The 15,455-nt window shown below is 41.3% G+C and overlaps 1 protein-coding gene across 11 annotated transcripts in view; it reads right to left on the minus strand.

Moving 5' to 3' along the window:
• Positions 1–13,885, minus strand: part of fnbp1b (formin binding protein 1b) — a 220,142-nt gene extending 206,257 nt beyond the window's left edge. For all 11 annotated transcript variants that reach the window (XM_072240164.1, XM_072240165.1, XM_072240166.1 and 8 more), the window contains exon 1: positions 13,646–13,885. In XM_072240164.1, coding sequence (XP_072096265.1) covers positions 13,646–13,669 — 24 coding nt within the window. In that variant the 5' untranslated portion in view covers positions 13,670–13,885. The remainder of the gene's footprint in view (positions 1–13,645) is intronic.
• Positions 13,886–15,455: the final 1,570 nt, after the last annotated feature.

Genomic DNA, 15,455 nt, shown 5'->3' on the forward strand with positions numbered 1-15,455 from the left:
GAGCACCGGATACAATAGACAACCCCAACACATTTGCAGGTGAAGTGTTGCCTCACCTGGAAGGACTGTTTGGGGCCCTGAAAGGAGGTGAGGGAGGAGGGGAATGAATGAAAATAAGTGTATACAAAGTGTGCTACGTACTGTATACAGATAATTCGAGGAAAAATTATGCACTAAATAATTATTTTTAAAATAAATCAATGCTACTTTAAACAACAATGTGCAATCACAGCAAGTTAACACTCAATTGCCATTTTTTGTAAACCTACAGATAATTATTTAGCAGTGTATCACCAGTTATTTCACAGGTTACAAAAGTAAGGCAAGCATTTGTTGCAATTTTCAAGATAAATTTCAGATTACTTTCCTTTATTGCCAGCCTTTGATTCTGGTTAAAAGTCAATATTAGAATCATTACTCAATGCCTTCCTGTTCAGTTTGAAAATAGGCATCCTCATCATAGTTGCTTCAGAAGCGCTGAAGTAAATTTTAGCTGTGGCCCCCAAGCTAAGTGACAAATACTGGCACTCAAATTTCATCATTTACATCTTCATGTGGTTTAAACATATAAATTCAATTGTAAATCAGGTATCTATTAAATTAAGTAGTTTCAAAACAAATGGCAGAATCCGAAACATCGACTGTACTTTTTTCTGCCTGGCATTTTGTGTGTTGCTCAGATTTCCAGCATCTGCAGATTTCCTCTCATCTGGTTTGCAGTATATATTTAATGCTTTGAAAATGAATAAGTAGCTGATTTAAATTCACTATCCAACTAAATGAGATTTTCCCTAAACGATAGGTAAAAATATAATTCACTCAACTTAAAAGCACATTTTACAATGATTCACCCAAGGTCGACAAAATGAAACCGCAAATAGAATTTTCACCACAGTTTACCATCACGTCTAACACATTGAAACAGTCTTTTTTCAATTGACGTGAACTCAGAAATCCCCTCATCCACATGTCCTACGCACCCCCTCCACCCCCGTGTCTACTTCATATGCTCTTCAAATCCTATCTTCCTTACGCCAATCTAGATTAATCTTAAATGACATTCTGTTCAATTTTCCCCTATGGTAGCTAGTTTCTCAATTTTAGTTCTTCCGGGTAGAGCAATCAAAATCAGGTTTAAGATCAATGGCGTAGGTCATGAAATGTGTTAGTATGTGGCAACAGTTCATTGCAATACATAATAAAAACTGTAAATTATAGCAAACACATATATACTTAAAAAGTTAAATTAAATAAGTAATCCAAAAAGAGAAAAAAGTAGTGTGGTCGTGTTCATGGATTCAATATCCATTCAGAAATCTGATGGCAGAGGGGAAGAAGGTGTTCCTGAATCACTGAGTGTGTGACTTTGGGCTCCTACACCTTCTCCTTGATGGTGGCAATGAGAACTGGGCATGTCTTGTGCGATGGGGGTCTTTAATGATGGATGCTAGCTTTTTGAGAAATCGCTCCTTGAAGATGTCCTGGATGCTGGGGGAGGGGGAAGTGCCCATGATGGAGCTGACTGAGTTCACAGCTTTCTGCAGCTTACTTCAATCCTGAGCAGTGGCCCCTCCCCCCATACCAGACAGTCAGAATGTTCTCCATGGTACATCTGTAGAAATTTGCGAGTGTCTTTGATGACATACAAAATGTCCTCAAACCCCTAATGAAATATAGCCACTGTCATGCCTTCTTTGTAGCTGCATTGACATGTTGGGTCCAGGATAGATCCTCAATTTCTCTATACTAAATAATTGATCTACTGTTTTTGTCTTGGTGCACTAATGAAACAAATTCTCCCTAGCATTTCTATCTTGACAGCTTAATCTAATCACCTTGCTCTATCAAAACAGCTTAGCCCGTTCAATGCTTAATGATAGCCATGGCATGAACAACAGTCCATCATTAAATCTTCATGTACCTCCTCTATTGCCTTATTAGAACAGAAATCATGATATACGAATTTAACTCAAAATTATTGCTTTTGCATTCTTTCCCTGAACATTTGAATTCCATTGCCCGTGTTTCTCCATTTTTAACTGCACTATTAATCTGTGATTTATGTATCTGTACTCCCAGATTCTTTTGTTCTTTTTACCTAATTTATAGTCAAGTTATTCAAGCATTTTTAAATGTAAAGCAAGCAAAAACTGTACATGTTCTAAATATGTAATTAAAACAGAATATGCTGGAAATACATGGAATGTCAGGTAGCCTCTAAGGAGAAACAAAACATCAATATTTCTGGTTAATGATCTACCATCAAGCATGGGAAAGTTTAAAAAATGAGCATGATTTGAATTGCAGAGAAGAGGCATGTTGGAAGAACAGTCTGTAATTGAATGAAAACCAAAAGAATATGGATGTCACGGGGTTTTAAAGGCTGCAATTGCCCCACTCTCTCAATTCTCTGCAAGTTTTCTAATTTTTTTCTTCTTCTGACAAAAGGTCACTGACCCAAAATGGGAAAAGCAGAACAGAATTAACAAAGCAGAATATTTTCTGTTTTTTGCACATTGTTCCTATGTTGAGAGATGTCTATGCTGGGGATTGGAATTTTTCAATCACGTGAAAGCATGCTTTTCCATTTCTCATACCAACTATTCAAAGTTATGCCAACTTCATCTGAAAGATATGCCATTTTTGTAATGAATCTACAACAAAATGCCCAAATCCATTTAAAATATGTTCAAATGAAACTTGTACAATGTCAGAAAATGTTAACTAATTGCCAAGCTGGATGAACACCCAAGGTATCAGAGGGAAATAAATGCTGACAATTTATCTGTCTAGTCTCCTTAATTTAAAATTGTAAAATATTTAAAATTCTAAAATTTAATCAATTTGTTATCAGCAATTTAAATGATCATTTGCCTTGAAAGCAGATCAAAGAGTAATGGAGTGAGCTTCGAAGTTATAACTTGGTCAAAATGTCTGAATGATATATAATAGACTGTTCTGATTTTCACAGACAATTTTATTTTCTTTTGGACTGATGTTTCAGAAACTATTGATGGTATTGTTAGCCCTCCCACCATATCTGGCTACAAATCAAGTAATGTTTGATTCATTACAAGGGGAGTAAATACATCCTGGACATCCTTCCCATAACATTCCTAAAGAAATTGCTTTGAGCTCTTGGCTGCATCGTATTCAAAGTGTCACTGGTTAACCTGTTCCGTGCCTTCCAATATTTAAAATTTATTCTTATTTATGTGTGATTCACCTGTAGATTTTATCCATACCTTCTCAAGTTATCATGAGTTATGAGTACTACTGTGCTTTACACCTTGGTTTGCAGAAACGTTGTCTTGTTTCTATATACTTTATATGGCTATATATGTTATATACATGTATATAGTTAAATGACAATAAACTTGAATGTGCACTTTTGTAGTGTCTGCACACAAAATCGATTAATATTATTTGCTCCTATTTGACCCAATCATGTACAAAGTTGAAATTACAGATTCAAAATAATTTGCAAAAGATTCATAAAGAAACACAAGGTACTTTAACTCGTCAGGAGCTGCAACCTCCTGCGTCAATAAATGGAAGTGATATTATAAATCATTCTAAAACAAGAACAAGGTAATAACTGGAGGATGAGAAACTTATAGGATAATGAACAAGTTATGATCTCAGTCACAATTCCTCTTTCAAGGTACAATATATACAGAATGGGCCAAAAGGCCTCCTCATATGCTGTCGGTTTCTATGACTGCATGTGAAATGGGGTTGTCAAACACAGGAAATGTATCTTAGCCAACTTCCTGTTGCTTTACTCACTAAAATATATTCAGATTGTTAGGTAAAACAAAATCTAGATCTTCTACCATTGAAAAACTTTATTAAGCTATTCTAAAAAGTGTGGTTGTAAATCTGGATGTTATATGCTGTTGATGGATCAATGAATGAAGGCAAATTTCTGACACCAACAGTAACAAGCTACAAAAAAAAATCCCCTTTAATTTTTTTTAAAGTGAGGCTGGTTAAAGTTAAACTTAAGATACTCCAGGACCATTTTCTGCAACATTGCTCACAAAGTTTACAAAGAAGACTCAACCAAGAGCTATCTTTGAAGTATGAGGAACATGCAAATAATTACTTGCAAAGTACTCAGAATGCCAATTTGATTTTTGCAATTCTCTGATTCTATTTATATCCAATGTTCTCCTATATCTCTTCATTGTTTAAGTTTATATCTTAGGCACTGGACTTCAAATGTTAGTCAAGTAGTTCAAGCCCCAGGAAGTCCAGTGATTACATGAAAATTCAAGGAGATGAGAAACAAGTCAGCAGAATTCTATTACCTAAACTAAATTCATTGAAATATTTTGTCTTTTAACAAAGTATAGACAATAAAAATCCTCTATACAAATGTGGAGGTATACATAATAAATGTATTTTGTACATTAGTAAGTAGTTTTTATGAGTATTTTAGTTAGCTTACTTAACATAAGAAACTTTTGCTGGAAACAGATTTTAACTTCAAACATTAATTGAAATAACAAAATTGAACACCCGCAGAAATAGTTGTATTAGTCTACTTGTGAGAACATGCTGCCAACTTTTCTGAGTTGAGTTTGTAAAAGGTTCCCTAAAACAATAAAGGTAACACAGTATCTCACATTATATGGGTTGCAGAAAACAGTATGTAGCTCCTAAACCTAAATTGAGGCACAAAGAAATGAACAATTTTAAAGCAACACACATCAAAGTTGCTGGTGAACGCAGCAGGCCAGGCAGCATCTCTAGGAAGAGGTACAGTCGACGTTTCCGGCCGAGACCCTTCATCAGGGCTAATTGAACAAAGAGCTAGTAAGAATCTCTTACTAGCTCTTCCTTCAGTTAGTCCTGATGAAGGGTCTCGGCCCGAAACGTCGACTGTACCTCTTCCTAGAGATGCTGCCTGGCCTGCTGCGTTCACCAGCAACTTTGATGTGTGTTGCTTGAATTTCCAGCATCTGCAGAATTCCTCGTGTAACAATTTTTAAGTCCTGTTTTTTTGTCTGGTCTCAATTTAAAAATTCACATTCACTACTAGTTTACTTAATTCTTGGCAACATCAATATAGATTTTAATTAAAGGATCATAAAAAAAGTTTGCATTCTTAAACAAATTGTGAAGGTGTTTCAATTGTCTATAAATGATTAAAGCATGACCATATGAAAATGAAAACTGTCTCGAAGATGAAGTATGTGATGTAATCACATCATGTGTGAAGACATGGCCATAAAATGCAAGTAATCAACATGCAGTACTGGATCGCAGCCCTATTCCGGGACATAATTATTGCATGACAGCAGCAAGAACTATCATAGTTAAGCCACTGAGTATAACTATACAACATCATCATCATCATTAAACTTATGGTACTATGTAATTCACATTCTATTGCTCCAGGTTTCTTAGGAAGAGTGATAAATACTGACTTTTTCATCTGTTCTGGTATTATTTCAGTCTCATAAATGTCATTGATTAAATCAGTAATTTTTTTCAATTCCATAATTTTCAAGGGTGATAATTTGTTCTATTACTAATATTATCACTATAGCTCATGATATAAAAGGTCACTGAATCGGAGATTTGTATCAAATGTGTTTATCAACTTGCAAATATTATTATTACAATTCATTCCAGTCAAACTAAATACTGTAATAAAAGAATGGTCTGAATGATACGCATAATAAAGTAACCAAAAGAACACATTAAAACACACTATACATACAATGTTATTACAGATTATAAAGAGGTTGTAATTTGAGGCCAAACATCGACTGTAAGATAAAACTTTACCCTACTTCCCAGAGTGTAATTGCAGTTAGCAGCTAGAATATTGCCTGTAAGTATCTGATTGGATAATTGAAGGATATAAATGATCAATTACAATCAATGGTTTACTATAAGAGAAACAGATATTATACAAGTCTACACCACATCTGATATTACATAGAATTAACACTATCACATTTGCAACGATGAGGCCACCCTCAGAGGGGCAACACCTTATATTTTGTCTGGGTAGCCCCCAACCTGATGGCATGAATATCAATTTCTCCTATTTAAAAAAGAATTCCCCTCCCCCAACATCTATTCCCTACTCTGGCCTCTTACCTCTTCTCACCTGCCTATCACCTCCACCTGGGTCTCCTCCTCCTTCCCTTTCCCTCATGGTCCACTCTCTTCTCTATCAGATTCCTTCTTCACCAACCCTTTACCTTTCCTACCCTCCTAGCTTCACCTATCACCTTCTAACTACCCTTCTTCCCCTCCCCCCACCTTTTTATTCTGATGTCTACCCACTTCCTTTCCAGTCCTGAAAAAGGATCTCAGCCCAAAATGTCAACTGCTAGTTCATATCCATAGATGCTGCTCAACCTGCTGAGCTCCTCCAGCATTGTGTGTCGCTTTGAATTTCCAGCATTTTGCAGAATTTCTCACGTTTAACATTTGCAACTTCTCCTTTAACATACAAAACACAATTTTCTTACAAACTACCAATCACCATTTCAATCCAATCAGCTACGACTCATTTAAAAAACTGAAACTAAATTACTTCTCGTCCTATATACTTCATATTGTTGAGTAGAGAGAAGGGTTGTATTTTGTCTAATGCTCATTTCCTATGTTCACAATACAGTAACTACTTCCTTTACAGAGTGCTTTTCAACCATCTACAACCATCTGCTCTGCACTTTCCTAAGATAACTATTTTTAACTTGAGTAAATGTGACAGGTCTCTATGAAAGCTTTCTTTAAGAATATAATGCATTATATTTAGTACAGCTATGCATTGCCATTTACATTCCTTTTCTTTGACAGTCCTTCAAGAGTCAAGGGTGACTTGTTTGCACTCTAAATCCATGGATTCTAGGAGACCATTGTATGATTAGCAGACACATATTGGGCAGAAGGTGCATGATGTTGTGTCACTTCTGCTCTTGTACATACACATATTCTCAGCATCCTCCTATCATAGAAATTTGAAGTGGCTCCTTCTCCATTTTAGTCTTGTTCTGCAATGAAGATCTGAATTTTATTTTTTTAAAAGAGAATCTAAGAACATCCTTAAGTGTTTTCGTCTATTTTCCCATGAAATCTCTTCTTAGGACAGAGTTCAGAGTGAAGCACCTGTTTCAGGTTTCCATTGTCAGCCAGAGATTTTGAATTTGTTAGCAGGTAAAGGATGATAACAATGGTTTAAGGGGATTTGCAGGATTTTAAAGGTGCTATTTGTCATACTCCTCGAGTGATTTGAGGTGCCTATTATCTGTCACCCATGTCTCTGAACCAGAGAGGAAGCCAGGAATCACAGTTGCATGGTAAGTTGTGAATTTGGCCACAAGTTTGAGGTCTTAAGCATTCTTTTCCTCAGTGGTCTGAAGGCTGGCCTGACGCATAGTAGGTTGGAGGTAAACCCTTTCATCAATGCTGTCTTTGCTTAGTAGTGCATCCAGAGATATAGAAAATGATTGTGTGGCAGAACAACTTGGCAACTATAGAGTTCTGGCTCCCAAGATGAACATCAACAACATAGTCTGCATGTTGTAAATCAATTACTGAAGCAGGGGTGGGGACAAAGAATGAATAGTTTGCTCTTCACTCTGTAAATGAACTTTAATCCAATGGAAAACCCATTAGAGTGGAGCATAACAATGATGAAGCAACGCAAACAAAGTGTTGGAGGAACTTAGCAGGTCTGGCAGTGTCAACGGAGGGAAAGAAATAGTTGACCTTTTGGGCCAAGACACCTCATCAATACTAGAAGGCATCCTAACTAGTTGCAGCACCATCTGGGATGAAGGGACCATGGAACAAGATCAGAAAAAACCATGACCTCTGGTTGTAGTCCCACCCAACCTTAGTGCATTTACCCTATCTGTACCCTTCATAATTTTGTATTGCCCTATCAAATCTCCTCTTAATCTTCTACATTCTAAGGTATGGTCCTAACCTATTCAATCTTTCCTTATAACTCAGGTCCTCCAGACCCAGCAACATGCTTGTAAAGATTTTCCATAACACCCCGCACCCCCCCAATCTTCTGAACTCCAGGAGACAAAATCAGCTCAGCATAGTCATAGAAAAGTGCAGTACATAAACAGGCCCGATAGCCCAATCAGTCCATGCCAAAACCATTTAAACTGCCTACTCCCATCAAACTGCACCAGAATTATAGGCCTCAATACCCCTACCAACCCTGTACCTATCCAAACATCCCCTAAACATTGAAATTGAGCTCACATTCACCATTTGGGCTGAGAGCTCGTTCCACACTCTGACACCTTCTGAATGAAGAAGTTTCCCCTATTGTCTATTGTTTCCCTTAAACTTTTTACCTTTCACCTTTAACCCATAACTTCTAGTTGTAGTCCCACCCAACCCCAGCGAAAAAAGCCTGCTTACATTTACTCTATCTACACCTTTCATAATTTTGTATACTTCTATCAAATCTCCTCTCAATCTTCTACATTCTAAGGAATAAAGTCCTAACCTATTCAATCTTTCCTTACAACTCAGGTCCTCCAGGCCCAGCAACATGCTTGTAAATTTCCTCTGTACTCTTTCAACCTTATTTACATCTTTCCTGTGGGTAGGTAACCAAAACTGCACACAATACTCCGAATTAGGTCTCATCAACATCTTACATCCCATCCTCTGTACTCAATACATTGATTTATGAAGGCCAATGTACCAAAAGCTTTATTTACAGCCTTATCTACCTGTGATGCCACTTTCAATGAATTACATACCTGTATTTCCAGATCCCTTTGTTCTACCACATTCCTCAGTGCCCCATGCTTCACTGTGTAAGACCTACCCTGGATGGTTCTATCATAAGAGCAAAACCTTACACTTGTTTGCATTAAATTCCATCTGTCATTTTTCCAGCTAATGCAGATCCCTCTGCAAGCCATGATAGCCTTTCACACTGTCCACTACACCTCCAATCTTGGAGTCATCCACAAATTTGGTGATCTAGTTAACTACATTATCATCCAGATCACTGATAACAGATGGCAAACAACAAAGGACCCAGTGTCGATCTCTGCAGCACACCACTAGTCACGGGTCTCCAGTCAGAGAGTGACCTTCTATGATCACTCTCTGGCTTCTCTCACAAAGCCAATGTCTAATCCAATTTACTACCTCATCCTGAGTGCCCAGCAACGGAACCTTCTTGACCAGCCTCCCATGTGGGACTTTGTCAAATGTCTTGCTAAAGTCTATGTAGACAACATCCACTGCCTTGCCTTATCAACTTTCCTAGTAACTTCCTCGAAAAACTCTGTAAGATTGCTTAGACATGACCTACTATGTACAAAACTATGCTGACTATCCTTCATTAAGTGTTTGTCTATCCAAATACTTACAGTATATATCTGGTCCCTTTGAACACCTTCCAATGACTTTCCACAACTGATGTCAGACTCACCTGCCTATAATTTCCTGGTTTCTGTTTAGGGCCTTTTTTAAAACAGCGTAACAACATTGTCTGTCCTCCAATCCTCAGGTACCTCTCCTGTTGCTAAGGATGTTTTAAATATCTCTGCTAGGGCCCTGGCAATTTCTGCACTTGCCTCCTGTAAGGTCCAATGGAACACTTTGTCAGGCCCTTGGGATTTATCCACCCTGATTTGCCTCAGGGTAGCAAACACCTATTCCTCTGTAATCTATACAGGGACCATGAAGTTGATGCCACTTTGCCTCACTTCTATAGTCTCTGTATCCATCTCCAGAGTAAATACAGTTGAAAAGAATGCATGTAAGATCTACCCCAATTGTTTTGGCTCCACACATGAATTACCATTCTGGTTTTCCAGAGGACCGATTTTGTCCCTAGCAATCCTTTTACTATTAACATTCCTCTAAAAACTCTTAGGATTCTCCTTCACCTTGTCAGCTAGAGCAATTTCATGCCTTCTTTTAGCCTTCCTGATTTCTTTAAGTGTTCTCATACATTTCTTGTACTCCATAAGCACCTCATTTATTCCTGCCTGCCTATACCTGCTATGCACCTCCTTTTTTCTCTTAACCAGGGCCTCAATATCTCTTGAAAACAAGGTTCCCTACACTTGTTATCTTTACCTTTTATTCTGACAGGCACATACAAGCTTTGTACTTCCAAAATTTTTTTCTAAAGGCCTCCCACTTTCCAAGTACACCTTTACCAGAAAACAGCCTGTCCCAATCCACACTTGCCAGATCATCTCTGATACCATCAAAATTGGCCTTTCTCCAATTTAGAATCTCAACCTGTGGACCAGATGATCTGCCCTGTCACATTCTCAAACAGCACAGCCAGTATTGCACACTCTCTCAGTGGGACCTCTACATACTGATGAAGGAAACTTTCCTGAAAACATTTGACAAACTCTATCCCATCTGGCCCTTTTATATTATGGGATTCCCAGTCAATACGGGGAAAGTTAAAATCAACTACAATAACAAGGCGTAGCGTATGCTTCTTGCAACAATCTGCGATCTCTTTACAAATTTGTTCCTCTAAATCCCTAGAATTTTAGGTGGTCTGTAATATAGTCCTATTAAAGTGTCATACCTCTCCTATTTCTCAGTTCCACTCATAACGCCTCAGTAGTCGATTTCTCCAGTCTGTCCTGACTGAGCACAGCCATGATGTTTTCCCTGACTAGTAACACCACCCTCCTGCTTTAATTCCACCTGCTCTGTCACAACTATCACCCAGTTGCTTGTGCCCTGCTCCCTGGATGTAACTACCTCTCTATATGTCCTAACACCCCTTCAGCCTCCAGAATGATCACGAGTTCATCCAGTTCCAGCTCCAGCTCCTTAACATGATTGTTAGAAGCTGCAGGTGGGTGCACCTTTCGTAGTCGTCAGGAATTCTGGAGGTCCCCACGATCCTGGCATCTCTACTGTCCTAACTGAGCAGAAAGAAGAAGAAAAGGGAAAAAAAAAACAACCTAGACCTTTTCTTTTGCTTTTCCTGACCAAAGCCTCGATTTGCTGAAGCCTCAGAGCTAAAACCTCAAGATCACCACTCTAACTCTGTCCACGCAATCAATGGCCATTGTGCTTGCCCCTGCCTTCCTTTAATTTGCTCTTGTTAATCAATTTCAAATGCAGATAGAGTTTTGTATATATTCTTTATATTTCCTACTTTTTATATATTTCTTGTTGTAACTTATAGCATATTTTATGTATTGCACTGTACTGCTGGTTCAAAACAAATTTCAGAACGTATGTCTGAAAATAAACCTGATTCTGATTCTGGAAAAGAAAAGAGCAGAAGCCAGAGTAAAAAGGTATGAAGAGGAGAAGTACAAGGTAGCAGGTGATAGGTGAGACCAAGTGAGGGGGTTAGTGGGTGTATGGAGGAGGAGGAGGAGGAGGATGATGTAAGATGCTGGTATGCGATAGGTTGGAGAAATAAAAGGCTGAAGAAAGAGGAATCTAACAGGAGAGGACAGTAGGTCTCAGAATAAAGGGAAGGAGATGGGGAAGCAAAGGGAGGGGATGAGCAGGTCATGAGGGCTTTTTCCATTCCCCATTCTGGTTATTTTTTCACCCCTTGTCTTCTCCTTCCCACACCCCCCCACCACCCTCATGACCTAGTATAAAGAGGTAAAGGGCTGATTAGCAGAAGAAAATTAGGTTGGGGGGGGAGGAGGGTGGATGTTGAGACAGGCCGGGAGCTGATTAGTGGAGCCAAAGTGTTATAGGTTATGGAGAGTGACATGAAAGGAAGGTGAAGAGTGGAACCAATGAGGCATGATAGGAAGGTGGGAACTGTGGGGAGGGGAAATAGGGGTCCAAGTAAGAGAACTGAAAAGTTGATGGGTCTGCATGGGTTTGGAAAGATGAGGATGTGTAGATCAAAATGAGAGTGAAAAGGGAGAGAAGGGGTAGGTTACCATAAATTAGAGAATTCAATGTTCATCACATTGTAGACAGCCCAGCTGGAATATGAGGTGCTGTTCTTGTAATCCTACGATCTCATTTATCTGAACTTCTTGTGAAATCAAAACAGACCAAGATTTGTCATTGATGTTACCCTTTTAGATTTGTCATACTTGAGGATCATGTCCCATTTACTTCCTGATGGATAGAATCCACACAGCAACTGTTCGACCTCTTTAGCCACTGGGAGGAGATAACTTTATAACAGCATAATCTGCCTTTTCCCCCCAAAGCAGAAAGTAGGGAGACCCCTCTGCGATGACCACAATTAGACTGAAGTGAAGATCAGCACGATTCTGGTGTCTCTGAGATCCCATGGCATGCTGTCCTCCTCCCAGTGGAGGAAGGTAACACCATGAACTTGCATCAGAAGTATTTCGCTACATGTTAGTACTCCAGTAAGGATACCAACTAGCTCTAATGGCCTTACTGCTGTTTTACCATTTCAATCCCTTGCCAGGCTAGGAAGTTAAGGTTGTAAACACAAAATACTCTGCAGATGCTGGGGTCAAGGCAACACTCACAACACGCTGGAGGAACTCAGCAGGTCGGGCAGCATCTGTGGAAACGATCAGTCAACGTTTCGGCCCGGAACCCCCTGTCAGGACTGAAGAGGGAAGGGGCAGAGGCCCTATAAAGAAGGTGAGGGGAGGGTGGGAAGGAGACGGCTGGTAGGTTCCAGGTGAAAAACCAGTAAGGGGAAAGATGTTAAGGCTAAGGTTGTAGTAGAGAGTGCACTCTGGGACAGAGTCAAGGGCATTCATATCAAACGTCTCCAAAGTTCTTCCAGCAGACCCTGACGACCTCTGTGCTTGATAGGTTCTCCTGCATTCTTAGCAGGGTGGATCTACTGGTGTGTGGACCATAAATAGTCTTAAAAACACTGAATAATCCACACGTCATATTCACCAGCTAGTCGTTCGATGTCCTGCATTTTTCAATCCACATTTTTCTGCATTGTTTTTAAACGGATCTTCGTCTTCAGACGTCTGCGTGGAGTATCTCGTCCTCCCACCACCAACCCCCCGCCTCTGGCCCCATCCCCCGGACATAAGGATTTCCAAGACGTGAGCAGCAACATTTCTCCTTCGCGTTACCCAATTCATCTTGAGGGAGGGGGAGGGTAAGTGATAACTTGCAACCTATTAAAATACCTTTGTCTGCCCTACACCAAGGTCTCGCTTCTTGCTCAATCGGCCATTCCTCTAACGCCCTGCACAGCAATAATTTATTTCGAAAATGCGTGCTGTCTTGCAAATTAAACCAGAACCACTAGGATTTTCAATTCAAAGAGCAAAACAATTCAAGTAATTAGTTTCCTCTTGGCTCAAAGAACTCGGTCTATTTTCCATCGGGAGTCTGTTTTTTTAAAGAAAACGGGGATTGAACACTAAAAACATAATTAAACAACCCTCAATCCTCCCCGCGCTTCGGATAACATTGATATCCAACGTCAATCTCTTCTTCACAGATTTTATTACGTGAAATTAAAGCTGGAATAACATGTAACACCAACTGTAAACCAGCTATGATAAACGCTGCAGCTACATATTTAAAATAGAAGTAATAATTAACCGATCAGCAAATAAATGCAACAGTCTCCTTCAAACTATCTCTTTTCGTTGTGAAATGGGTATTTTTCTGGCGTTTAATTAAGATCCACGTTTATTTTCCCCTGTGTTCCTTCTCTATTACTCACCCACAGTTCCGTTCCCCAGCTCATGGTCGGCGGGTTATTCCAGAATTAAAAATAAAAATTAACTGAAGCGAAAACCACAAAGACGCCACCGCCGGCAAATGACAGAGAGAAAAAAAAGTGGCCTGAATAATCCGCTCGGTAAGAGGAGGCTTTTGTCTGGATTCGGCTCACGATTTATTTCCCTTTCATGGTTCTCCGCTCCTCACCCCACAGAGCAGTTTGACAATATGGCCAACGGCTGACAGCGGACGGGCGGGCGCGCGCGCGCGCGCGCGGGCGGGAGAGCGCCGGCGGGGGCGAGCGGCAGCGCCGGGGCCGGGGCCGGGAGCGCGGAGTGAGCAGGTGGGAGGAGAGGGTGTTGACACGTGTGGCAGTGGGGAGCGCGCCTGAGGGGAAGTTGAGAGAAGGATGGAGGGGTTGGGAAGCGGAGGTGGAATCTGAAGGCGGGGAAACTGGAGGGAGAGTGTGTAGAGGTGGGGAACTTGAATGGGGGAAGTGAGTGGGGTGGCGGAATTGGGAGGGACGAGATGGAGTGAGGGGATTTGGGTAGAGGAGTGGATTAGGGAGGAGGTTTAAGTGGGTGGAATAGGAAGGGTGAGAGGTGTTGAGGAAGGAATAAATGGTTGGGGAAAGTAAAGGGAAGTGGGGAAAAGGATTGTGGAGGGAGGGGGAAGGGAGGGATTGGGGAGGGGGAGGTGGAGGGGAGGGATTGTGGGGGGAGGGAGAGGGAGGGGGAGAAGGGAGTGTGTGGAAAGAGGGGAGGGATTGTGGAGGGAGGGGGAGTGATGGTGGAGGGGGGGAGAGAAGGGAGTGATGCGGGGAAAGGGATTAGGGAAGCAGAGGGAGAAGGGATTGTGAATGTAGGAAGGTGGAGCAAGGGATTGTGGAGGGAGGAGGGAAGAGGATTTGGGCGAGTGGGGGGAATGGGATGGGATTGGGGAGAGTAGAGGGGAGGGATGGGGAGAGTGGAGGGAGGGAAAAGAAAGGGGCTGGGAAAGTGGAGGAAGAGGGGATTGTGAAGAGTGGGGGAGGGATTGTGGAGTGAGTGAAGGGGAGATTGGGGAGGAGGAGGTTTTGGGAGGAAGGGAGGAATTGGGGAGAGTGGAATGAGGGAGGGGGAGGGATCAGGGAGTGAGGGAGAGGTATTGGGGAGAGTAGGAGACATTGGAAAGAAGGGAGGGAGGGATTGGTGAGAGGGAGGGAAAGGGATAGGGGAGTGAGGAGGGAGAGGGGTTGGTGAGTGGAGGCAGGGGGAGAAGGATTGGGGAGAGGGGAAGGAGGGGGATTTACTGGGGAGAGTGGAGGGAGGGAGAGGAGGGATTGGGCTAAGTACAGGGAGGGGAGAGATTGGGGAGTGTGGAGGGAGGAAGAGGGACTGGGGAGTGTGGAGGGAGGAAGAGGGACTGGGGAGTGTTGAGGGAAGGAGAAGGATTGGAGAGAGTGGTGTGAAGGAGGGGAGGGATTGGGAAGTGGAAGGAGAGGAGGGGGGAACGTAGAGGGAGAGAATGGGGGATGGGTCTGGAGGGATCGGGGAGAGTGGAGGGGGAGGGAAGGAGGGAACAGTGCTCTGCATGGGAGGGAAGTTAAGGGGTGGGTATAAAGTGAATGTGAAGTGGAAGGTGATAGGAGAGGCGTTAAGGAGTATAGTGGGAGGTGAAGAAAAATAGGTGAAGTAGGAAGAGGAAGGAGAAGCAATATCTGATGGCAGGAAGGATGAGGTTAGCGAGGGCATGGGGTATGTGTCAAATGTGTGGGGAGAGGTATGATGGAGTGTGGGCAAGATGGAGTTAAAAGGCTGAGAGGAACAGGA

This window comes from Mobula birostris, chromosome 22 (genome assembly GCF_030028105.1).
Source record: "Mobula birostris isolate sMobBir1 chromosome 22, sMobBir1.hap1, whole genome shotgun sequence".
NCBI lineage: Eukaryota > Metazoa > Chordata > Chondrichthyes > Myliobatiformes > Myliobatidae > Mobula > Mobula birostris.